Source organism: Pseudorasbora parva, chromosome 1 (genome assembly GCF_024679245.1).
Source record: "Pseudorasbora parva isolate DD20220531a chromosome 1, ASM2467924v1, whole genome shotgun sequence".
NCBI lineage: Eukaryota > Metazoa > Chordata > Actinopteri > Cypriniformes > Gobionidae > Pseudorasbora > Pseudorasbora parva.
In genome coordinates this window covers 63,166,328-63,192,109 of record NC_090172.1, presented here as the reverse complement: position 1 = coordinate 63,192,109, position 25,782 = coordinate 63,166,328, and the positions used below count along the sequence as shown (strand labels likewise).

The 25,782-nt window shown below is 38.7% G+C and overlaps 2 protein-coding genes across 2 annotated transcripts in view; both read right to left on the bottom strand.

Annotated features, from left to right (window-relative positions):
* LOC137082063 (Fc receptor-like protein 5) overlaps positions 1-24,112 on the bottom strand; it is a 95,878-nt gene extending 71,766 nt beyond the window's left edge. The window contains exons 1-4 of the mRNA XM_067447690.1: positions 24,106-24,112; positions 23,316-23,582; positions 14,180-14,458; positions 13,796-14,080 (exon numbers count right to left, since the gene is read on the bottom strand). Of these exons, the coding sequence (XP_067303791.1) occupies positions 13,796-14,080; positions 14,180-14,458; positions 23,316-23,582; positions 24,106-24,112 (838 nt within the window). The remainder of the gene's footprint in view (positions 1-13,795; positions 14,081-14,179; positions 14,459-23,315; positions 23,583-24,105) is intronic.
* On the bottom strand, positions 8,951-13,733 carry LOC137082079 (Fc receptor-like protein 5). Its single transcript, XM_067447691.1, has 11 exons — positions 13,442-13,733; positions 13,091-13,351; positions 10,786-11,028; positions 10,580-10,687; positions 10,317-10,397; positions 10,030-10,080; positions 9,844-9,915; positions 9,696-9,773; positions 9,393-9,446; positions 9,147-9,206; positions 8,951-9,027 (listed from the first exon to the last, which is right to left on the bottom strand). Exons 1-11 carry the CDS (start codon positions 13,731-13,733, stop codon positions 8,951-8,953), a joined length of 1,377 nt encoding a protein of 458 aa, XP_067303792.1.
* Positions 24,113-25,782: the final 1,670 nt, after the last annotated feature.

The window sequence follows — 25,782 nt, the reverse complement described above, 5'->3', positions numbered from 1 at the left end:
CCCTAAAGTTGGTCTACCAATTTAGGCGCTTCATAATGTTCAATGCCCTCCCCTTTTTAGTTTATAATCTTTGAAAAAAAGAAAATCTCTTTTCCCCTCAGGGATTTAACTTCAACCATTATTAATCTCATCTAATTTGGTTTTATCAATGGCTTGATTGATTACAATAAGCACATGTTCATCCTCAAGAGGACATACTACATTAGCACCCCATGTTAAATACCACCCCATTATAAATACCAAGATATCTCATCTAAAAAGAGGGATTTTAAATACATTTCTTTCAAAACACAGACCTTCTTCATCTTCAAAAACAACAGTGGTCTGAAATAAAAATAAACAAAATAAATAGGCATAATAATCCATCCAATTACATTCAGTCTCTGCATAAAACATCCTTCAGTTTACAGTCTACATACATGTACCATCTTAATTTCACATCCTATTCATTTCTTTCTCAAACATGTACATAACATCCATTTCAATCGCTTTTCCCTGATTTTACTCAAGAACCTTCTTGTTAAACCCATTTTCATAACTCATCTTTTTCTTTTCCACATAGATTTCCACATACTCAAACCTTTTTGTTACACTTGCTTTTTCCATCAAATCCAGTTTTCACTCATGATAGCCCACATCATTTTTAACTTAAATTAACATAACCATAAAATTGTTAATGTTGAAAACTTCATCAAAGTGACATATTTATCCATTTGTATTACATTCATTCAGCTTGTTCACATCTTTATCTTGTGACATTGTGCTTAATCATACTCAATACAAATTATTTTTCAAAATAACTTTTCAAACCCATGTTATTTAGTAAACCATTCAAAATCAATTCATTAGGGTTTCCTTTAAAGTAACATTTCTCTTTCAATGTCTTGTCCATTAAAACTCTTTAGGCGTAAGCTCCAAATGACCAAAATCTTAACCCTGTTGATTTATGTCATCTGGCAGTGATACTTCTCATCAAATCCTCACTAGCCTTCCTTTGCCACTTACACCAAAATTGTTATAATTTTACCAAGAACTTACAAATTTTCATAATCTCCCATATTACTTTATAAAGTATTCAAATTTGTACTGTCATCATCAATTTATTTAAAACTGTTTTAAAACAATCTGTATTTTGAAAAGCATTCATAGTTCAATTTATATTAACTTAATTTGACTTAAAGTGTTCATAAATTCTGTCAGAAGTTTTATTTTCACAACATTAATCTTTAGGGCTATGTCTCTCTCGTTTTAACTTGTCAGATTATTCTTTATCAAAATAGTAAGTCTCCAGTGCAGATGCACCATGTGATCGTTATTGTTTCAGTCTCATCTCTACTGCTCTACAGAAACCAAAATATAATTTTACATTATCTCTCAATCCCAGTCACACAGAAAAACTTAGTCACTTGCTCCTTTAACATTAATTAGACATTATTACTAGACATCTAATGTCCTGCATCCATTTAAGGGATAAACAATAAAAATAAAACTTTCTCTTTTTAGAAGTGATCTTTTTGGTCGCCCTTCTGCCTTCAGAAATATGAGGGAATCTCTGGATGATTTATATAGTGACTTCAGCCAATTTGTCACTTTGTCTCTGCCGTCAAGTTTCTAACATTTATGTTTACCATTTCTAATCAATTGAATATTTCAATTTAAACCCTCAGATAAATTTAGAGATGGGTGTTTAACCCATTAAGAAACGGCAATCTTTAACTTTATAATTCCACTTCAACTAATCCAGAGATTAATTCAAATCAGCATCATAAATGACAAAATTAGTCATAATTACCAGTAACGGACAGAGCTGGATACCAGTCCACTTAAAGCTCGTCCCATGTTCTGGATCATCTTTTCACCAGATTCCTTCAGAATTAGCAGTCTCTTTAAAAGTTGTCGTTTGCCTTAACCCATCTGTAATGATAAACACTCATTCCAGAGGTTAATGACCTCACACACACTATCAGGACAGAACAGTTTCACAAACCAACACATACAAAACAAAGTGCAGTCATCAACAAACGTACGCACATATGAATTGCTCATTCTCAAAATTTGTTTTTAGTGTTTAACTAAAAATTATTTAAACTCAGTTCTTACATGGTTTCTTAACCAATTTTCAAATCATGTCTGTTCATTATTCCTTCATTTTTAGAGAAGTCAGCTGGGTTGTTTTGGTTCTGATATCATTGCTTTTGTTTAGTTTCAGCTTTAGCAGGACGATAACAGACAGAGCACCATTCCTCCTTCTCAAGCAGTCTCTCTTTCTCTCTTACACGGATAGTCTCTTATATTAAATTCATTAACCTTTAACCTTTACAAAGTTTAGAAATGTAAATTATTAACTTTCAAATTAGAGCTATATAATCATCTCAAAATAAGTTATGCTATGAATTTTTTTTCTTCAAGTTACTTTAGTTAAATACCTTTTGTTATCCAGACCTCCTCTTTAAACTTCAACAGCTGTCCTTATCTTTAGACACCACCATGCCTCCAAATTCTCCTCTGCCATATCTAATGACCTGCAGGATTAAACTCATGATATGGAAATATTAGTTCAATATCACACAGTTTTACTGATCTAATTAATACATTTTTGTTCTGGTCTCCACAAAAGTTATTGACAATCACCTCATGGTCTCAGCTGGCTCTTGAATGACCTTTACCTTCATAACTTTCACTCAGGGTCTTCCCTGGCATTCACAAACAATGCGGTACTTGAGTGAGCGGTATAGAGGAACCATTATTAGGGCAGGCTCTGCTGCGTCCTGTCTGGACTCTCGGCCCCTACAACCACAGCGTCCCCCCTTACTGATGCTGCTGGCCTCACAGTCATCGGTTCAACTCTCATACACACCTCACATAAAAACACCTCCCTTCTTGGAAGTGCCCAATGGCGGTGACCCCCATGTCTTAGGTTGTCCCCCTGCTGGCCAAAAGAGGATCTTACCCGTCTTCGGCGAATCACCCTCATTCACATTGGTCATCGCTTGAGATCTTTGACCCTTAAAATGGATCAGATGTTTTTCTGGAGCCTTGGGGAAAGTGCATTCAAGAGTCACCAGAGCCATTTAGTCTGCTTACTATAGGTAAAACATGGAGACAGGTTAATCATAACACTACTTAATCACTTATACCATTTACATCTTCCAAACCGCAACATATTAGTGTGTAGATTATACTCAGTGAATTTAGCCATAACAACTGTCCACTCAATTTAATGTCCTGCATGTTGACTTTGACCTGATCCATTGGTCCTGTGCATGGTGGTGGCTAAGATTAGACAAAGATGTCACTGGTCATGGGATAATTTATTTAAAAATTTCAGTTCATTAAAATTCTGTATTTGAAAACATTTGATACTTTTATTATTGCCCTCCTAATGGCACTTTCACTCTTTTTAACAAATCACTGTCTCTATGATTTTCAACTGATGCACTGTGCTTTTACTAGAAATATCTTATCACCTAAGACACAGCTCAGATAACAGCATTGAGCTGGTTTTGAATGAGAGAGAGGCTGAGTTATTCAGGATGGTACACTGTGTTTTCATAAACTTTATACTACTCACTAGCTCAGCATTAGGTCTGGCTAGAAATGAAAATTGTTTTCAAGAAAGTCATCAAACATTTCCTTTAAACTCTATCCTTAGACAGAGATCACATTTTCAATTAATTAATTTTATATTTGTCTTTTTCCCATACAATTAATTTAGAAACTATACATTTCTCAGATTAAGTCTCTGTTACTGTAGCAAGTTTGGCCATAGCACCAGAAACGGTGGGGGCCAGATTCAGATAAGCGAATTGTTTTATTAGAGCTCTGCACCAGCTTATCTTTTTGAAACCAAAACACCAGCATCTAGGTTTTTAACATATTAACCCCAATTTATCGTACAAACAGTTTTTACCAACATTTAATAACATTATCATAATTTTTCAAGAGTTAGAGTAACATGAACCAACTGTTTCATAAATTTGTCATTTAACCTTCTACGTTACTATTTATACATTTTCTTGCCTCACGTTTTTCAGTCAATGTCTTTAATTTTACCTCATAATTTTAATTAATTTGCATAGATCTTTCCTTAAAAAATACTTAAGATGTTAAAATCATTAACATTATTATTTCTTATTTTCTTAGACAGAGTGTAAATCTTTGTTTCTTTTTACTTTGTTTCATCTACAAAATTTAATCTGATGGGCTGATTTGCCACCATTTCTACACCTTATGGGTGGGTGGTTACAGTTACATACAAAATGGCCCTGCTGACCACAATTAAAACACTCTGTCATTTAGCAACTGGCATGTTTCAGTCTAGTTCCCAGTCTGTAAGGCGGTGCCTAAAGCGGCACTCGCTCGGACAGTCAGAGAAGAGAAGAGCGCGCGAGAGGGGAGGGGGCAGATAAGACTGGCTGCTCACACATCTTGGTGTTTTCGCTTTTTCAAAAACAATCTCAAGCCCTTTTTTCAGACTACAACTCAATTCCAGTAATTTCAGACATTATTACGTTTGGCAGTTAGACTATACCATCCCTCAGTAATCTTCTGGGATTTTTCTTTCAGGGGTTAAACCCCACCCATTCTACAAATTCATTATTAAGCACTCTTTGTTTGTAGCCAGTCAAGTTGCTATTTAACTTTTCAGTCTGAATTAAAACCTTGCTTTCATGTTTTAAATTTTTTTTAATAAATATATTCTGCAAATTTCTTTTAAGTGAGGGCTTCAGAGCAAAGCTAGTTACAGCATTTGCTCTCTTTCATTTCAACATATTATCAAGACTGATCAAGTTACTGATCATCTCACAATTTATCAGCCATATTTTAGTCAAAGTTCATACTCACCGAAACAGCAAGAGATGGAGGCGGCGATCTTTACCCAACACAGCTGTGGCTTCTGCATGATGAAACTGCAAAGGACACTTGTACAAAAACGTCACATACTGGTCCGTGCCAATTTGGGTCACAATTTTTTATTTTACTCGGGATCGTTCCAGATGCATCCCTGGCAAAAACAACCCTGTATCTATTTTTATTTTGTTTAACTAATTACTAAATTTCTCACTACCTAATTCTCTAACCTCGGGGCGCCCCTGTCTGAATGGAAGAGTCAGAGAGCTTTGTTCGGAGACACACACTAGTAGCAACTTTAAGCCTGGCTTACTAGTGACCTCATACCCTTCCATAGGTATGAGTAGGAGTTATTCTGACACCTTCTGCCAGTGATGGCTTCCAGTGTCCCTCCGACCCTTCAATGGGTGGAGTCCTCCGACCCCTAATGGAGTGGAGTTATCACCCACCGTCTGCCTCTGAAGGCTTTCGGCGTTACACCAGCCTGCCAAGGATCTGGTGTTCCACACTCACGTCTGAGTGTGTACGTATACTCACAGTCTCACTTCCCAATTCTCCAAACTCTTCCAACCAGACAGCCCTAACCAAAAATAATTCAAATCTGCCTACCTTGTTTTTAGCCAGGGATGTCACCTAAGAATGATTGCCCGCATCCTCCACCAAAACTGTTAGGGGTTAACAGCTTATGACCCAGGACCAGTAGTGAAGAAAGGAAGACAGAGTCAGGATTCCAATTAAATAAAAGAAAAATTTACTTAAGAATAGTTTGCAGTTTCAAAAGCAGAAGCCAGCTTCAAGTCTCACAAGGAGTTCGTAGGCCGCGCTCCCTCTCTCACCGTCTCGTTGCCTCGCCCTATCGTACATACAATTGTCCCAACAGTTATACCGTTTTCAAGGTCTTATCCACGTCATTACTGCGATGTGGATGCTTCTGATTGGCTCAGAGACAATGCACAGTCATGGTAAATTTCCACTCGAGTCAGTTAATCTGATGCACGTTTCCACTGACGTGTCACTTGTTGATGCTTTCACCCCAGAATTAGGCCCGCAGTGAACTTCCAGATCTGGAGCAGGCGCCAGCTTGCCCAGAACAACAAGTCCACCCATCTCTTAGGGTGCCCATTGACACCATTCTGATCTGTAACACAGAATATTGCGCACATACACAGATACACAGTCTCTCCAAGGTTGGAGCTGATTAAGCTCCAGTTCTTACCAAAACATACTGATAACATGTGCTTTCTTTTAGTGAGAGGGACACACAATAGTACAGGCAATATTCATCTTGATTCTTTAGTGTTTCAGTAAAAGGAAATATAAAAGGAATAAAACATAATAAATTAAATGAAAGACAAATCCATATTTCATATCTGGAAGCCGGGCTAAGTGAGCAAACGCTGTTACTCCACTCCTGACATGTTAGGGGTGTGTGATACCTCAAATCCAAACACACGACCTTGTTGCCAGTGTTTAGTGACACATCACACATCTCTAGGCCAGACCCTCAGTCACTTCTCAGAGACCAAATGCACACTTTAGAAAACAAGAAACTAAAACAAAATCATAACTGGATAGAATCATTATAATAATATAGGATATATATTGATTAAAGTTTTGATTATGAAGTTAATTAGGATATAAATATATACAGGTATATTGAAGCGGCAGTGGATTTCAGAATCCCCCCCTTCAATGCATAACGTGCTGATTAATAATAATGTTAGAGCAATACCTTATTTTAATAAACTATTGGGTTTTAAGCACTTTAATCCATTAACACCGCATCCGTAGGGGCTGCCGTTGTTTTTTCACAGGCTATGTAATGTCAGAACTCGTAACCGGGAGTACGTCGATCTAGTACGAGTTCACGGCTGGGACGTCACGGGTTTAACGGCCGTTCCAGAGCATTTTCATGGGTAGAAGGTAAGGCTGTGCGATATTGAGGAAAAATGCGATATGCGATGTCTTGTTAAGTAATGCGATCTTCATTATGCGATACCATATTGCAATTAGTGTGTAAAATCTGTTTCAATTATATTTTAAAAAATATATACAAAAAAAATGAGAACGAAACCATTTGTGTTTCACATTCTTTCTGGGAAAAGAAAGTATTGCTACAACTTCTGAAAGTGACCAGCAGTGTTTTAGCAAACATTTGTGTCACAAATTGTTCACGTTTCAGACAGCGTCAGATTGCAAATTATTGTTTTTCGCCAATTTTTTGGATTTAATAATTGTTTTTAACATCAAGCAAGTCACATAAGTAATAGTAATGTGCCGTCTATTCTCTGCCAAATGTGTGACCTAAAACTTAGACTTTTCACAAAGTTGAAGTAGGGTATTAAAATCAGTCAGATATTGCGAGCCATTGCGATATGCATATTGCGATATGTCCGTTTGCGATATTTCGATATATTGCACAGCCCTAGTAGAAGGTTGGAAAAACACAGGTTACGGGGACGTGGCATTAGCTCCAACCGTAATTAAAGACAGGTGAAGCTAATCAAGATCTTCAGGAGCACATGTTGAAAGTACACGGGCTAAAGCAGGTTGGGCATAAACTTATCAGGACAGCGGATCCACAGGAGCGGGGTTGAAGACCTCTGGTGGAGAGATCGCAGTGAATGAGCGTGAAATCATGGAACTTGTCATCATACTGATGGATCTAATTACAGGGTTGCCAACTCTCACGCATCTGGCGTGAGACTCACGCTTTCAGGCTCTGTCTCACGCTCTCACTCCGCCCAACTCAATCTCACGCCAAATTGCCAAACCTGCTTTTGATATTAAACAAAGCTATAAGCTTTAATTTTTTTAAATGGGTTTTAATTAAATTCAAACAATAAATAGCGTTTTGGCGCTAATGTGGCATAATGTTAAAGCCAAAGGCGTCGAAAAGCGGAGTTGCATGCTCTCGTCTCCCTGCGGTGTGCGCTGGTCACGTGGCCCATGAGCGCTCAATACTTCTAGCGCTGTGCCAATGAATTTAAATGGCTTAAGCGGATACACAACAGTTTCACCATATAGATGTTTGCTGCAGTTTTGGTAAACAGTACAGCATAGTGTTAGTGTTTATTGATTATTAAGTCAGCCATATTTACAGGATCGTTTTATTATGGAGAGTGATAGAGATGCAACATTGTTAATATTAATATTAATGTTATTCTTGTATTTAGCCCTCAGGTATTCCTTACTAATTGGTCACACTCATACTCATTAAATTATATTTATTGAATATTTTGAGGAGATCTTTTGGTACTAAATACCAAAGTATTGTCAATAAATGACCACTTAAAATATTTTTCTTCTAATATTTGTATATATTTCTTCTAATATTTGTATATATTTCTTCTAATATTTGTATATTTTTCTTCTAATATTTGTATATTTTTCTTCTAATATTTGTATATATTTCTTCTAATATTTATATTACAATATGTTTAGTAATTAATGTTAAAATATAGAATTCCAATTCAAAGAGGACAAATACAGTCATTTTGTGGGTAAAAAAAAAAAAAAAAAAATGTTTATTTGTAATGCCATTAACCAGTAGGTGCCTTATGGCTCTTTAATAAATATCCATGTATCTAATCTAGTTGCTCAAAAATATATTGCAGTCTTTGCATTCTAATAAATATTTAGATATGATGATCAAACACTAGATTTCTTTAAATGTGAAATTTCAAAACTTTTTATAACTTGCATCGAAATATATTTTTAATGAATAATGATACTTATATAATCACTCACAAGTGAATATTAAGGAATGGCACATATAATTTGACCCAAGAAATGTTTAAACTAGTGCTAAAACAAAATATTTTTTCTTATTATGTATAGTATATATACTAGATATAAACTGATACTGAATCAAGATGAAAAGCATTACGCAATCCCCCCCCCCCCCCCCCCCAAAAAAAAATAAAAAATAAAATAAATAAATAAAAATAAAATAAAAAAATCTCACTCCAACCTGAACTTAAAAGTTGGCAACCCTGTAATTATGATTATGGAAATATGGAAATAATGTTTCTGGATGAATGAATGTATTCCTGTTGATTTACAGATCCTCTCAAATAACTGAATGACTGAAAGCACACTAATATTTCTTCTTGAAAACTTGTGTAGCACACTTGTTTGGAGCATAAGTTGCATCAGCGGCTCCAGCATCAGCGCCTGAAGAACACAAAGGTTATGATCGTCACACATGAATCATCGTGATCTGCTGATGTGTAATAGTTACGGTTAGTGGTTTGACTTTAACAGTGATGATCATGACTGTGTGTTTCTCTCACCTCTATCTGTGTTGAGCTTCAGTTCAGAGTATAAAGTGTCTCCAGACACGCTGCTCTTCCCTGAGAGTGAACAACACACACAACGCTTCACATCTGCACATACACTCATAACTGACAATACATCATTATATCAAGAGAGATACTGTATATCATAATTAATATATATGTTCAAATATTGTATATATTTTAAATACTTTACTTTCACATGATCTGTAAGCTGCTGTTTCACAGCATCTCTTTATTTACCTCTGTGTTTCTCCTTCGAGTTCATTTCGATCAGAAAATCACCAAATCGAGCGCCTGTCAGGAGAAACAGCAGCTTGATTATCTGACTCTCTAGGCCTGTTTTTGATCTTCTCCAATATTAATTTTGCTCTGTTTAATTAATTTCAGTTAACACAGAATTGTTACATTTCCAAAATAAAGTTGCCTTAATCAGTTTATGATTGTATAAGGGTTTCCTGATATAATAGAAGCATTATATATTCTCTAGTAAATGTGATGGTTCATTCAGACAGCTGATGTTCAGTTTGTTGTTTTGTCGTTTACCTTTCCCCTTGCTTTTCTTTTTGTCCTGTATATTGATCTGTGCGTAAGTCACATCACTGGGTCCGGCAGTATTAATATCTAATACAGAACAAAATCATCAGATTATGCAGAACATGCTGGAAATATTGTAGGAAAAACAGGACCTCACCTTTGGATTTACATTTCTTCTTTGGTCTGACTTCTGAGTACATCACGTTATTTAGCTCTGTCACAGTATCATCTGGAATAAAAAGGAAAAAGTCAATTAGAAAGAAATATCTATTTTTATTTTATGAACTAAATATTAAATGTTATCGGTTAATGACTGATGACTTTAGTCCAAGAGAGTTTTAACCTTTATCCACGGGTCTCTTTTTCTTAGCAGTGACCTCTGAATATGTGACGTCTGAAAAGGCACAACAAGGAACTAGTCAAGGATTTAATGATTTCTGTTGATTTTTTTTATTTTTATATATATACTAATTTTTAAGACTCTTAAGTCTCTCACTGGAGTCACGTCATTATAAATGTGATCAAAATCTAAAGGACAACAAACAATGAAAAATATGAAAAGCAAAGGAGTCGTAAAGAGGAAAAAACACATTAATAAATAAATATAAATCATTTGTTATTGAGTCTGACCGGACTGCAGAGGAGAGTTTTCCGCTCTCGATCCTCCAGATGGATTCGGGACTGACGTCGGTTGAACGTTACGGTGCTGATCTATAACCGAGACAAAGATCATTATGGTCACTTTAAGAGTATTTTCACTCATATTATCTGATGCATTAACTGCTCATTTATTAATAAACATGCAGTCTCTGTCTAGACTTCAGACACTGGATCTTCCATCTGTTGTTGTTCATGTGGTTTAATCTTTCATCATGTCATGAACTGCTCCACACCTTTCTTGTGTTTGTGTCTCCACAGCAGGACCAGAGAGATGAAGAACAAGAAGAAAACACTCAATCCTACAGACACACCAACGGCCAGAAGAGAAGATGATGGACGAGCTGTTGAGGAGAGCGTGACAAACACACACATCTGTCCGTGAGTGAGATGATACTGTATGAGAACATTACAAAAGTAAAATCAGTGATTATTCAGAGACCTCTGACTGAGATCCAGCTGTGGGGTGACGCTCCTCTCTCTGTTTTACAGTAGTAGAAACCCTCATGTGACTTTGAGACAGTAGTGATGCTCATCTCTCCTGTCGTCTGATTCTGGATCAGTGATCCGTCTTTATAGAAACCAGCGCTGAGGATCGAGGGGTTTGTAGATCGATGTAAACAGTGTAGAGTCAGAGTCTCTCCCTCAATCACATGATCAACAGAACTCAGAATCACTTCACCATCTACAAACACAAGACACACACCAACAGACGGCAGTGATCATACAGGCTGAACTTAATCATTTGGCTTTGATTTTATATACCATTCAGCGGCATGTTAATGAAACATCTCAAGATACATGTGGAAATAACTACAGAAGTCAGTCTGCGTTAGGCGGAGTTTAGGGGGGGCTGGGGGGGTCACTGCCCCCCCAGACCAGAGCCAATTAATGCCGGCCTAGTGCTTTGAATTTTTTTTTTTACAGCATTTATATTTTCTCGTTTTATTTCGCTTATATTATTATTTCTGTGTGTAGAATGAGTAAGAAAAGGCTAAATCATTTTTAATTACTGTATTTTTTTTTTAAATAACCTCATTATCCCTTGCAAATCTCAAAGTATCGATAGGCTACGTGGGTGGACGCTCATCTCGTTCTGTTCCACGCGCTGAATAAACTCTCACGTTGCCTGTTGGCTGTGCTACGTAAGACTCAGAAAGAAGTTTCTCAGTTATGAGAATAATTTGAAACGCACGAGATAGGATAGCGGTACACCAACCAGAGCAACGAAGGTGAAGCAGAGCTCGTTGACAGATTAAACATTCACCGTATCCGGTCGGCTAAACTCCGAACACATCTTCCCTTTTTAAGAATGACTTCAGTGCCGTTCTTTGTTCTTTTCTCAGAGAAAAGCTTAACTCCAAGTCTTCCGGAGGCGCGGGCAGAGCTGATTCGAAAGACCGCCGCCGTTCGCCAGTTTCTGTGTTACTAGAAGCACGCAAACGCAACTCGGCCGTCGTCATTATGGCCCCGCCCACCGACTCTATACACGATGTGATTGGGCCGTCCAGATTCTGAGGAATACAGCTCAGATAGGAATTCAGAGTTGCTAGACCACACTTGCGGGCAAATTAAATTTGCTGCCGCTAGGGTGCGTCTAGATTTCTAGGCTAAAGGCCAATTGTAATGTCAGAAGAATGACAGGTGAGTTTATGGAGCACTGTAATCGGTTTAAAAGTCCAATCTGAATGAAAATGCTCCATATAAACACCTCAATCGGAATAAAAATGCCCCAACCAAATGAAAGTGTGACGTTAATCGGTTTGAGAGGGGTGGGATAAACCTTTTCATGAACCCATCAAACGAAAAATGTCACCATGTAAACGACCTGACTGGATTACTTTTGAGTGTGTGTGATATAATACAGCGCGCGCGCCGCGCTCACACCAGTACTGTTGAGTGTTGACAAGAAAGATACATTTTCTGAGGGGTAACGTTAAACTTTTTATTTCGTAAGAAGTTATGGAGATAATGTTGGAATAATGACAGACACGGCCTGGCTGCACCCTCATCTTGACAGCGTTTGTCCCTGGCGCTTTTTTCTTCAACTGCGTCTCGGAGAAGAATGTATGCATGATTATTACACTTTAAAACACACAAATAGCTTTTATAAAACTGTATAAATCCTGGTGGTTGTTGAGAGTTGCTATGGCAACCGTAAACACTTCCATCAGCTGCTGAAGAGGACAGCGTGGACATTTCTGATACGGCACTCATGTCACAAAATGATTGCGATTGAAAGTCAGCACATGTAAACACCAGAACGGTTTAGATAACGTCTCATGTAAACAGGCCATTAAATCTTTCAATCTGAATGATTTTAATCGGAATGACAAAACAGTGCATGTAAACGTGACTAGTATCAAGCGCACCCTCTCTCGCTTGTGTTCCCGCACCTCTGAACTCCCTGTGTTAACCCTATCACTGCCGATGCGAAACAAAACAGCAGTTTTACAACTATAAAGAGCCTAACTGTGCGCTACAATATATTTTTAACACTACTCTTTGTATACAGTCCCTGTTCATTGTAAATGTATTTTAAATGTAGAATGTATGATATATGAATATGGTATATAAAAAAATCTAAGCTTGTGGTCTGCCGGCCCGGTAGGTGCCCCCCCAAGCACAAAAATGAAACTCTGCCTACTCTGCGATCAGCTGTACAGAAAACTGGAAACTGTGTATAGACTGTGATTATAATTTAGATTATAACATTAGCAGATGATGTGATTATAAACCGGACTCACCGTGTACAGTGATGTTTCGAGGACGGCGTTTCTCTCCAGATTCAGACTCACACCAGTACACTCCAGTGTCAAATGTGCTGAGAGAGTCCATTACACATGAAGATCTTGTTTGTTTTGAACAAGTTTGTGTGCCTTTGTCTGTGTATCTTCTCACTGTCCATCCAGCAGAGTTACTCTGATCCTCACAGCTCAGAGCGAGAGACTCAGATGAGAAGTGTTGACTTCTGCTGGGTTTGATGACCAGAGACACTGAAGCAGAAACTCCTGAAAAGAGCAAAATCTCAATCTAAACTGACACACAGAGACTTCAATGAAACAGAAATACGGACGAGCACAAACACAAATCCTCACCGGTGACCCACAGTGGCTGTGTGCTGCTGGTGTGTGTGGGATAGGCTGGTCGTCCTCTCTCTGCTCTGCACGTATAAACTCCTGTGTGCTGTAGAGACGCAGGACTGAGAGTGTAAGATCCTCCAGCTCCTCTGCTGCTGTCTGACAGATGATCATGATCTCTGAACCAGCTGAACGTCCAGCCTGTAGAGGAGCCTGAAACCTCACAGATCAGAGTCGCTGATTCTCCTTCAGTCAGCCACGGCTGTGGAGACACTCGCACGACTGCCTGAGCTTCAGCTGAACAAAACATCATGAGTTACAGAGCCGTAGAGAAACTGATGGAGAAGCGGATCACAACAAACACAAACTCACCTGATACAGTCAGTGTAACAGCATCACTGCGCTGAGAGCGTTGAGTCTTCATCTGTCCTGTACAGGTGTATTTACCGCTGTGAGAGTCTTCAACTCCGCTGATGATCAACTCTTGTGTTGAGGTTTGGCTGACATTGTTTTTATACCAGCTGTTGTTTTCCTCTATTTCCCATCTGTATGTCCACTCAGTGTCTCCTCTCCACTTTATATCACATCTGAGAGTGACTGTTTCTCCTCTAAACACTCGTTCATCAGGTCGTACCGTCACCAAAGCTTTAGGACTCACTGTACAAACACAGATTATTGCATTTATAGTTTTAGACATTGTGTAGATATGGTCTCTGATCTGCATGTTGCATCACACACACACACATTCTCTCTCACCTGTAGCATTTACCCACAGTGCATCACTGTATTGTGTGTAATAGACTGGTTTCCCTCTTCCAGCTCTACACCAGTACTGGCCTCCATCAGACACTGAATCAATCTTCAGGCTGTAGGGGTTTGTTTTTTTCTTCTCTGTCTCAGGGTTCAGTGTGTGTTTGTACCAGTAAAAGTCCCAGTGTCCAGTGGACGGATCCATGCCACAGGTCAAATTCACTGTGTTTCCTGTCAGTGCAGCTCCTGCAGGATCTGATGTGAGTTCAGGCTTCGGCTTTAGATCTGCAGGAGAACAAGAACAGATTCAGATCCTCAAGAGTCAGAGTTCAGCTGCGCTACACACACCACTGAGTATTTGTCTGCAACAGGTCATATAGAAGAGAATAAGTGATGAAATATGGTTTTTCAGATTAGCATTAAAAAGATCTGAATAGATTTCTTCCTCTTGGACAACAAATTGTTAAATTGTGTTGATACTTGTACATATCACACAGTAGTAATTTCGGACCATGCTCCCGTATCTATTGATGTGGTTTTATCCCCTAATAGACCTGCACCTCCTACCTGGAGATTTGACTCCTCTAAACTATCAGACAACAAATTTAAAGATTTTGTTGCTTCGCAGATCAGTCTATATTTTGAACTTAACCAGACTCCAGATATCAGTAGTCTTACTCTTTGGGAGGCTTTCAAGGCTTTTATTAGAGGGCAGGTTATTTCCTTTGTTTCTCATTTAAGAAAGACTGAAACATCTAGGCTGTCTACGATTGCAGATGATCTGTTCAAATTAGATGCATTGTATGCCGTTTCACCCTCTCATTCCCTTTATACTAAACGGGTACATTTGCATGCAGAATATGACCTTCTGATGACAAATATAACAGCGAGGCAACTTAGACAATGTAGGCAACGTTTTTTTGAGCATGGTGACAAAGCGGGGAAATTATTGGCTCATCAGGCTCGCATGGCTAGTGCTTCTAGGTGGATTGCGAAAGTCAAATCGACAGCAGTTGAACTGGTATCAGATCAGATGGGAATTAATTCTATATTTTTAGATTACTATTCTACATTATATACATCAGAGAGCTCCTCAAATCCTTCGGCAAGCTTTGAGTGTCTCAACTCGTTAACTTTTCCAAAAATTGATGAAGGCCTTGCCAACAATTTAGGCGGTCCAATCACTGAGGCAGAGATAAAAGAGGCGATTAAATCTATGCAATCTGGAAAGTCCCCTGGCCCAGACAGCTATACAACTGAGTTTTACAAATCTTTTGCATCCTCACTAACCCCGATCTTAGCAAGGCTGTATAATGATTCTTTCAAGGAAGGACACCTCCCTCCAACCTTATGTGAGGCTTCCATTTCCCTGCTTCTCAAGAAAGATAAAGACCCCACCTCTTGTGGCAGTTACAGACCAATTTCCCTTCTCAATGTTGATTTTAAGATTTTAGCCAAAATTTTATCCTCTCGCCTTCAGTTGGTACTACCATCTTTAATTTGCTCAGATCAGACTGGTTTTACACCAGGGAGACATTCATTCTTTAACACTAGAAGGCTTATGAACATTCTCTTCTCCCCCTCATCTGGCTCACCAGAAATAATTCTGTCTTTAGATGCCGAAAAGGCTTTTGATAGGGTTGAATGGGTTTATTTATTTTTTATTTTAGAAAAGTTTGGGTTTGACTCCAATTTTATCTCTTGGATTCAGCTTCTTTACTCATCACCAGTTGCTTCTGTACATACTAACGGCTTACATTCACCTCTTTTTTCTCTGCAGCGCGGGACGCGTCAGGGTTGCCCCCTTTCCCCTTTACTTTTTAATCTCGCTATTGAGCCTCTTGCTATTTGGCTGCGTAGCCATAATGGCTTTGAAGGTATATCACGTTATGGTTTAGTTCATAAACTTTCTCTCTATGCCGATGACCTTTTGTTGTACATTTCTAACCCTGTCTCCTCCTTGCCGGTAATATTAGATATCCTGGATAAATTTGGCCGCCTCTCTGGCTACAAAATAAATTTGCAAAAGAGTGAACTATTGTTTGTCAACACTGAGGCCAGTAAGATACAGTATTCTCCTTTTCCTTTTAAGATAGCTTCAGGGGGATTTAAATACTTTGGGGTGTTTTTCACAAATTCATTTAACAATTTATTTGTCCGAAATTTTCAACCGTTGGTCGATAAAACCAAGTTAGATATGTCTAGATGGACTTCACTTCCTCTCTCCCTTGTAGGGCGCATTAATCTAGTTAAAATGGTTATTTTGCCCAAATTTCTTTATCTGTTTCAACATATTCCAATTTGCATAAATAAGTCTTTTTTTAATACGTTTGATGGTATTCTGCGTTCATTTATTTGGGGAAACAAGCCAGCGCGACTTAATAAATCATGTCTTCAACTGCCTAAATCTAAAGGAGGACTTGCACTTCCCAACTTCCAACAATATTACTGGGCCTGTAATATTTATAAGATCCTTTATTGGAACAATTCTGCCCATGCTGATAAATGCCCCCCTTGGGTCCATTCAGAGATTGCCTCAACAAAAGACACTTTATATTCTGTTATTTGCTTCCAACTCCCCTTAGCTATTAGTAGAATTTCAGCTAATCCAGTCGTCTCAAGCACGATAAAAATTTGGGTCCAGTTTAGGAAACATTTTGGCTTACACAGAGCATCTATTCACACACCTATCTTAAATAATTACTTCTTCTCCCCATCTTGCTCTGATCCCGCTTTCCGAATTTGGTCAGTAAATGGACTTGTCGAGCTCAATGACTTGTATGATGATGGGCGGTTTGCATCCTTTTTATTTTTGTCTGCTAAATACAGTCTGCCCAATAGTCATTTGTTTCGGTTCTTTCAGATTAGACACTTTGTTCAGAAGTTGTTTCCTCACTTTCCCAACCGTCCTCCTGAATGCCCTCTTGATAATTTTCTCGCTCTAAGAGCAGGCCAGAAGCATCTAATTTCAGTTATTTACAACTTAATAAGTTCACTTAATGTGGACCCCACTGTTTCTCTGAGAGAATCGTGGGAGAATGACCTAAGTATCTCTATCACAGATGATCAGTGGTTCAACATTTTAAAGTTAGTTCATTCCTCTTCTATATGTGCCAGACATGGCCTATTACAGTGCAAAGTTCTGCACCGGGCTCATCTAACTAATGCCAAGCTGGCAAATAATTTTCCAGACAGGAGTGATGCTTGCAATCGTTGCAAGCAGTCTCCTGCCAACCACATTCACATGTTCTGGAGCTGTCCTCGGTTGACAGACTTCTGGTCCAATGTCTTTGACACGCTTAATAATGCTCTTAACATAGATTTGGACCCAAACCCCTTGACTGCTCTTTTTGGCATCTCCTTGAGTCCCGACTTGACTCTCTCATCTCGCCAGGTTATCGCCTTCACTACTATTTTAGCCAGACGAGCCATTCTTCTTAAATGGAAACATGTCACCCCTCCATCGCATGATAGGTGGATTCAAGAAATCTTTAACTGTATAAGGCTTAAGAAGGTAAGATTTTTGCTTTCAGGATCTCTCAAAACTTTTCATAAGACTTGGGAACCTGTTTTAGACCACATAAAAGGTTTACTCTGTTCTCCGGATACTAGCGCCAATACACAATAACTGACTTCTATTGGAAAGAGGAAGGACAGATACTAGAGAGAGGATTGTTTATTTTCATATCGCTATTTTTGTCTATTAAGCATGTTCTTTTTTATTGTTTTTTTTAATTTTTTTTTTATTAATTTTTTTATTTTTTTTATTTTATTTTTTTTACTTTTATATTGCATGTATAATTCGGGGTGGGAGGGTTCTAAAAGGGGTTTATAATGAGACAATTTGTGATCTCTTATTTTTCATTGAATGTATAACTATGTCTTGTTAAATACCAATAAAAAAGATTGAAATAAAAAGATCTGAATAGGAACTACGTGAAAAAAATATGTAATTATTAGTTAAAACTAAATTTTATATTTATATCCAGTCTACATGTGTGCTCTTTTACATTCACATATCCCAATTATAACCGAGAGGCTTTACCTCTCTGAGTATTAAATACTAAACTAAACGAAAGTTTGTTATATTTTCTGGCTATTTTTCTTCATTTTTTATAATCATAACCATACTTTCACCCAAACTGAATAATCAAAACAAGTTTAAATTGCTAAAATCTGCCACAGATATTTTTTATTCTTCGTTTTCTTCTCTGACATTCTCCAGTTATTGTTCAAATACACTACACGTGCTTCCTGTGTGCATTTTAGGCACTTTTTGTGTGAAATTACATTTATTTTGTCCTTTAAAAGTGTGCTTTCACTTTAATTGAGCGTCAGGAGCGTCAGCAGCGCAGCAAAAATAGGCTCACAGCCGAAACCCCCGCTTCACTGCTGCTCGCTTGACGCTCACACGACGCTCCTGCTTGACGCTCACACGACGCTCCTGCTTGACGCTCACACGACGCTCCTGCTTGACGCTCACACGACGCTCCTGCTTGACGCTCACACGACGCTCCTGCTTGACGCTCACACGACGCTCCTGCTTGACGCTCACACGACGCTCCTGCTTGACGCTCACACGACGCTCCTGCTTGACGCTCACACGCCGCTCCTGCTTGACGCTCACACGCCGCTCCTGCTTGACGCTCACACGACGCTCCTGCTTGACGCTCACGCGACGCTCCTGCTTGACGCTCACGCGCCGCTCCTGCTTGACGCTCACGCGACGCTCCTGCTTGACGCTCACGCGACGCTCCTGCTTGACGCTCACGCGCCGCTCCTGCTTGACGCTCACGCGACGCTCCTGCTTGACGCTCACGCGACGCTCCTGCTTGACGCTCACGCGCCGCTCCTGCTTGACGCTCACGCGACGCTCCTGCTTGACGCTCACACGACGCTCCTGCTTGACGCTCACACGCCGCTCCTGCTTGACGCTCACACGCCGCTCCTGCTTGACGCTCACACGACGCTCCTGCTTGACGCTCACACGACGCTCCTGCTTGACGCTCACACGACGCTCCTGCTTGACGCTCACACGACGCTCCTGCTTGACGCTCACACGACGCTCCTGCTTGACGCTCACACGACGCTCCTGCTTGACGCTCACACGACGCTCCTGCTTGACGCTCACGCGACGCTCCTGCTTGACGCTCACGCGACGCTCCTGCTTGACGCTCACGCGCCGCTCCTGCTTGACGCTCACGCGACGCTCCTGCTTGACGCTCACACGACGCTCCTGCTTGACGCTCAAGCGCCGCTCCTGCTTGACGCTCACACGACGCTCCTGCTTGACGCTCAAGCGCCGCTCCTGCTTGACGCTCACACGACGCTCCTGCTTGACGCTCACACGACGCTCCTGCTTGACGCTCACGCGCCGCTCCTGCTTGACGCTCACACGACGCTCCTGCTTGACGCTCACACGACGCTCCTGCTTGACGCTCACACGACACTCCTGCTTGACGCTCACACGACGCTCCTGCTTGACGCTCACGCGCCGCTCCTGCTCCCGGTGTGAATGCACTCATTGATTAACATGGGCGCCGAAAAAAATACGCGCTGCTCACGCTTGCGGTGTGAAACAGGTGTTACTTGTTAAACATTGTAAGCGTCCAATTCACTTTTATTTATTTATTTAACTTTTATTCATTAACTCTTTTAATTTTCAACTAGGGCTTATATTAAATTTTAGCTAATATACAGGTATTGAAACAGCGCACTTTTCAGTATGTCTTTCTGCGTATCTTTACTGTCTATGGCAGGGGTCTCTGTGGACTGACTGGAGTAACTCGCTCATCAAGGGTCCGTTCACATGTCGTGTCTTTCACATACGTGCTTTACCTACACAAATGAAATACTCAAAGAATATTTGCATTAAGAGAAAGGTCATTTTGAACTGCATTTCTATTTTTACACACTTTTATGAAATTTCAATGTTTTCAAACTAAATTAAAGAACACAGACAAAGCCGGATCATTTTCATAATGGCCAACGTACCAGTTAGCATCTGGTTTAAGACACGCTGTTTTGGGCTGTAATAATGGAGGTCAATAAAATTCTTTCTCAAACGAAATCCTGCATTACAGCATATTCTGATGCGTTATTAATGAAATATGATCCCAGCAGCGCCACGCTCAGGTGACTGTATGTACAGCGACATGTCATAGGCCCAACTGGACGTGTCATTACTGAACACACTCGTGCTCTAAGGAAATCATTAATTACACCACATTCTGAGGGTGGTGATGTTCTGGGGATTATATTTCCATAATAACACATCAGAATATGAACGTTATCACCTCACATCCGTTCTGTTTCAGTGCCAAAGCTTGCATTTAAAATCCCCTCAAGAGCGCGTTTGCTCAGAGATATTAATGCCACTCAGGTAATAAGACAATCATTCCATCATTATCAGCTAAAACTACAGTTAAAATACTTATTATAATGTGTTCACGACAACTCGTGTCTGGACACGGCAGATCAATGACTTTTTAACTTGCAATTGCGACTTTATATCTCACAATTCTGACTTTTTATCTCGCAATTGTGAGAAAAAAAGTCGCAATTACTTTTATATTTTTATTTAGAGGCGGAAACGGGCTTCCATAAATTCCTGATTTACATCCTTTAAAAGTCTATTATAGTTATCATTAGAGTAAAAAGTTGGTATCATCAGCAAAAAATAAATAATAATAATAATAATAATAATAAATATATATATATATATCATGAAAATGTATATGCATATGTGTGTGTGTATATATATATATATATATATATATATATATATATATATATATATATATATATATATATATATATATGTGTGCGTGTGTGTGTGTATTTTTTATAAATCTGATACTTTAAATATATAATTAATATATAAGTTGAAAAGCAAGGGTGCCAGTATAGACCCTTGAGGCAGCCCACAAAGAGAGCTCATGATTCAGTGTCCACCATTTTAACTGTCACCGTCCCGTATATGGGACGCCTACGTTTACTTCACTATATTTCAATTAAATCCTAATGTAATCATGACAAACTATATATTGTTGGAAAGTTCTAACCCTCCTGAAGAGATATGTGTCCATTGTTTTATGATAAAAATTACATGATGACAGTAAAATAGTAATTTATGACGAGAGTGCACCTCAAAAACAAAAATCTACATCATAACAGCAGTTGTAACCTTTAACTACTTTATAATGAAAATCTTTTCTTATCTTCACAAAACACATCATTTCTTTACAAAACACATATCATTTGAAAGGTCTGAGTCTCAATGTTCCATATTTGGTGACTGTTTTATGATGGAAGTGATATTTGGACAGTAATTTACAGAAAAATGCATCAAATAAACAATCGATGGAAATTGAATGACACCCGGTGGCTATTTTTGGTACAGCGCCTAAACAAAATCTCATGGGGACTTCAATTTTTGTGATATCAACTTCAAATTTGAAACACAATTTGGTTAGACATATGGCTTTGACTTCATAGTAATTTTAAAGTAAAACATTTTTGTAAAATATTTATTTTATATAAAATAAAAAATATTTAGTAGTGTATTTTTCATTTTCAATAAATTTAAACTTCCATAACTTTTCTAATACTTCATATTTTAAAATGCTTTCACTTCAGCAATAATCTGTTGATTGTCATCTTTAAATCAAGACCAAACTTAAGTCTATATTCTAAAGCATTCATGAATTACAGACCTTTAAGTTTGGATAGTGCATTTTCATGACTATTCTCAAAAAGGGGGGGGGGGGGGGGGCGACAGTTAAAGGGTTAACAAAGGGTTGTCTCTCATCTAAATATCCTTTAATTCAGTTCCCAGCTACTCCCCGAATAACATAATTCACTCACAATATATTGTAACACCGGCTCTACTTTGTGTTCATTACTGCACAGACTCGAGACACACCATATCAGCTCCATATTTAAACACTGGCGTCTTTATTTACTTCAGCGGAAGAGAGTAAAGGCTGTTTTACAGTTACAGTTATGACAGTCGGCAGTTAAACTCTCTTCAGTATGATATTTGATCTGTAGATAAAGGGCTGTGGATTTGCTCAAAATGACTTTATCTTGCTGGAGTTTATTACTGTTTCTGGCTACTGAGTGTGTGTTAGATCACACAACACAAGGATTGGCATCACGCACACACACACACACACACACACACACACACACACACACACACACACACACACACACACACACACACACACACACTAACTGTAATCTAAAACGGTTAAGAAACCAATGATCAGTGAACTGTTCAATGTGCAGCGCTGTGTGCTGTGAGTGTGTGCTGCTTTAAGATCATTCTGCTCTCGGCGGCCCATAAGCGGTTTGTGCGGTTTTGTTTTGAAGCGTTTCATATTATCACGGTTTTATGCAATGAAAGATTATTTAAATCTTATTCTGTCATATCTAGCTGCACCAAAACAATATAAATAATTTTTCATGAACGCATATTATAATTAAATTCAGATAATAAAGTCTGAATTACACTCTCACCTAGACTAATGCATGTATAGTCCGCTTATGATTGTGTTTTTTTATTAATTTGTTGTTTTTCTCTGTAATGAAGTGTATTTAGTGGATTATTGATTATGTTTAACACATAAAAGAGTGACCATTAGTTCCCCAAACAGATGAATCAGGATCATAGTTTTTGTTGTAGATGGCTATTGCTGCGCGTTTAGCTAGAATACAAAACCAACCACTGGGCCACTGAATCTGCATTAACGACAACAGTTGGGGCAACAGCCTTAGTCCTAATGGGTTGTTATCGTGGCTATCAAAATCCAGTGTTCGGTATTTTGCGTACGTGAGTTTTTTTTGTGGGTGACTATTGTAGATGGCTATTAAAAAAAACTAAAAAAAAACTTGTGTACTGTGCTAATTAATTGAGACTTCTTTCAGCTCTTACAGGTTGTTGGCTTTGTCTGTTTCGTTGCTTCTATTGCTCTCCCCTTTTTGTAAGTCGCTTTGGATAAAAGCGTCTGCTAAATGATTCAATTTAAATGTAAATCATCAAATCCTGTGGAAACACTGACAGCCCTTATTTCAACACAAAGCAAACATTTTAATAATCCATCTGAAAAAGATCCTGATGTCAGTGATGATCACTCACCCGTCACAGTCAGAGTCACTTCATCACTCGCGGAAGAGCAGAATAATCCTGATCCTGATCGTGATCCTCTACAGCCGTAACACCGGTACCTCTGTGTGCGATCTGCAGTGATCTCGAACTCTTTCTCATTAGAGCTCTGACCTTTACCATCACACCGCCATCTGTATGTCCATCCTTCCCCCTGTACGTCACATGTGAGAGTGACAGTCTCTCCTCTGAATATCTGTGATGGTTCAGGCTTTACAGTCAGAACAGCTCTAGGTTTCTCTGTAAGAAGTGCACAAACAGAAGTTATGATTAAACATCTCACAAAATCAAATGAAGTGAATTTACTCGATCTGTCCTAAACTCTGCATAAATGTCACCGCACAAAAGAAGATATTTTAAAGAACAGATTCTAGAGAGCGTTTGATTGGACAGAAAATCCGAATGCAGAAACACTACTGACTTCGTGATTGGCCGATAGGTGGAGGGCGGAGCTTCAGGCCAAAACACAACATGACATCATCAACATCAGCTGAGGGCTGCAACAACAACTCTTAAATGACAATATCCTGACCGGACTACTGTTGTCAGTGATAGAAGCATGGGCGTTGGAAGCAAATAAAAAGTGGGTGGGTCAGTAACGGCTAAAGCAAAATATGATAGGTGATGGGGAAATTGTTTTGCGGGGGTCTGGGGGTTCTCCCCCATAAAAAAAAAAAATTTAAAAAAAGATTTCGTAGATGTGATTTCCTGCATTATGGTGCGTTTGAGGCCATACCCCCCTATACCAAAAAAGACCTCAAACCAGACATTACCAATAGTCTAATAAAAAGGCTATATTAATTTAAGTGCCATAGAAATCAACAGTTCCACAGATAAATGCTAATGAACAAGTTGCATGTTTTTTATGCTCCGTGTCCAGACAGAAAAAGTGCTGTTTTCTAAAGATTGATTGGGCTAGACAAAATTATAGAAATCACTGAGTTTATTTACTGTGGCTATAGAGTAGTGGAAAGACGCATGGCATTAAGTTTTGACGCAAATTGAGCATAGGTTCGAATCCGCCTTTTGCCACAAATACTCCTCGCTGCAGACTGTAGCGCGGTGACATCACAAATATTGCGTCACGTATGTGTTAGGGCGCATGCGCAAAGTGACGATTCGTCTGTATTTAATACGCATGCACGCCGATGATGTCACTTTGTGTATTCGAACATGCGCGTACATTCATTTTCAGCTTCAATTACCTGAGGATGATGTTAGCGTTCGCTCGAAAGGTATGGATTCCACTAAGTCAATAAGCAGTGTATTTATGTTGTTTTTAACAATTGTGTGTTTGTGTTAACAGCTTTTAATTGTTAGGGATGCCATATAGAGCGTCATAAATGTTTATTTAATTAATGTTTAACATGTGTGCCTCTAAACAAATTAACGCTTTGAAGATGTCTTAAAATAGAGCAGAAAGACTTAAATTAATGAAGTCATGTCATTGATTGTTGCATACATTGCAAAAATAAAATAAATTAAAAATCCTAATTTTTGTCTTGTTTTTCCAAATAGATATTTAAACATCTTTAAACAGAGATGCATTTACATGGAATGCAAATGTAAATTGGAGTCTCAAAAGAATTTATAAAATTATGGGAGTTTATGTTGAAAACAAATCAAATATCTGTCAATGAGTAATAAAACATTTCCTTTGAAATAAGTTGGTTTTCTCAGCTTTGATCGATGATATTTGTTATTATTTTAATTATAAACTCACTTCATATTATCAATTTCAAGAATTCGTATTCGTATGTCATTTCGTATCTTCAGTAAATGGATCTTGGTTAAAAAAAACTTTAGACACTTGTGAAAACTACTGAGGAACAAAACTTTTTTGCAGCATGATCAGATCGTACTGTAAAAGTTATGTTCCTGTATATACTGTAAGTTGTGTTACTGTTTTTTTTTTTTTTTTTTTTTGGTAAATTTAAATTATATATACATGTCTGTCTGTCTGTCTATAATGTATGTCTGTCTGCCTGCCTGTCATGCCAGTCTGTAATGTGTCTGTCTGTAATGTGCCTGTCTGTAATGTGTCTGTCTGTAATGTGCCTGTCTGTAATGTGTCTGTCTGTCTGCATGTCATGCCAGTCTGTAATGTGTCTGTCTGTCTGCCTGCATGGCATGCCAGTCTGTAATGTGTCTGTCTGTAATGTGTCTGTCTGTAATGTGTCTGTCTGTCTGTCTGCATGTCATGCCAGTCTGTAATGTGTCTGTCTGTAATGTCTGTCTGTCTGTCTGTCTGCCTGCATGTCGTGCCTGTCTGTAATGTGTCTGTCTGTAATGTGCCTGTCTGTAATGTGTCTGTCTGTAATGTGTCTGTCTGTAATGTGCCTGTCTGTAATGTGTCTGTCTGTCTGTCTGTCTGTCTGTCTGTCTGCATGTCATGCCAGTCTGTAATGTGTCTGTCTGTAATGTGTCTGTCTGTCTGTCT

Excerpts from the sequence above, each read along its gene's own strand:
- LOC137082079 (XM_067447691.1), bottom strand. The coding sequence starts at position 13,733 with ATGTTTTGTTCAGCTGAAGCTCAGGCAGTCGTGCGAGTGTCTCCACAG. Across the intron at positions 13,352-13,441 it reads ACAGCCACTGTGGGTCACCG|TTTCTGCTTCAGTGTCTCTG; the intron begins GTGAGGATTTGT and ends TCTTTTCAGGAG. Across the intron at positions 10,081-10,316 it reads AAACTCTCCTCTGCAGTCCG|ACGTCACATATTCAGAGGTC; the intron begins GTCAGACTCAAT and ends GTGCCTTTTCAG.